The 1,058-nt window shown below is 47.2% G+C and overlaps 1 protein-coding gene across 1 annotated transcript; it reads left to right on the forward strand.

The window, feature by feature from the left end:
- Window positions 1-3: 3 nt before the first annotated feature.
- On the forward strand, window positions 4-1,053 carry LOC112817892 (protocadherin gamma-B4-like; the record flags this gene model as incomplete). The annotated part of the gene is made up of 1 exon (XM_025865215.1): window positions 4-1,053. A coding segment is annotated over one exon (1,050 nt), but the record flags the coding sequence as incomplete, so codon positions are not given.
- Window positions 1,054-1,058: the final 5 nt, after the last annotated feature.

Genomic DNA, 1,058 nt, shown 5'->3' on the forward strand with positions numbered 1-1,058 from the left:
CCAAAATTCACCCAAACTTCTTTTGACCTGCAGATAAGTGAGTCTACAAAGCCCGGGGCACGATTTATTTTAGGATCTGCCCATGATGCAGATATTGGTACCAACTCACTACAGAATTACCAGCTCAACCCCAATGATCATTTCTCACTGGTGAATAAAGAGAAACAAGATGGCGGTAAATACCCTGAGCTGGTACTAAAAACGCCTTTAGACCGGGAAGAGCAGAAATCCTACCAGTTGACCTTGACTGCGTTGGACTGCGGGGACCCACCCCTTAGTAGTACTGCCCAGATACAGGTCCTAGTGACCGATGCCAATGATAACCCCCCAGTGTTCAGCCAAGAACTATACAGGGTGAGCGTTCTGGAAAACGTGCTTCCGGGCACCCCTGTGCTTCGAGTGATGGCCACTGACCAGGATGAGGGTGTCAATGCCCAGATCACCTTCTCTTTTACTGAAGCAGGCCAGATCACCCAGTTTGACCTGAATTCTATTACCGGGGAAATTACTATTCTAAGTAGGTTAGATTTTGAGGAAGTCAAAGAATATTCCATAGTTTTGGAAGCAAGGGATGGTGGAGGAATGATTGCTCAATGTACCGTGGAGATAGAGGTCCAAGACATAAATGACAATATCCCAGAAGTGGTATTCCAATCTCTGCGGGATATTATTATGGAGGACACCAACCTGGGAACACACGTTGCTTTGCTTAAAATCCGTGACAAGGATTCTGGACACAACGGAGAAGTTATTTGTAAATTAGAAGGTGATGTTCCATTTAAAATAGTCTCTTCTTCGATAAACACCTATAAATTAGTGACAGATGGAATTCTAGACCGTGAGCAGACCCCTGAGTACAATGTCACTATCACAGCCACCGACAGGGGCAAGCCTCCCCTTTCTTCTAGCTCAAGCATCACCCTACACATCGGCGATGTCAACGACAACCCGCCGGTTTTCGAACAGCCTTCTTACGTAGTCCATGTGGCTGAGAATAATCCTCCTGGAGCATCCATTGCCCAAGTCAGCGCCTCGGACCCCGACCTGGGGACTAACGG

Source organism: Callorhinus ursinus, unplaced genomic scaffold (assembly GCF_003265705.2).
Source record: "Callorhinus ursinus isolate GAN/ISIS: 27379988/994484 unplaced genomic scaffold, GSC_fseal_2.0 scaffold13735, whole genome shotgun sequence".
Lineage (NCBI taxonomy): Eukaryota > Metazoa > Chordata > Mammalia > Carnivora > Otariidae > Callorhinus > Callorhinus ursinus.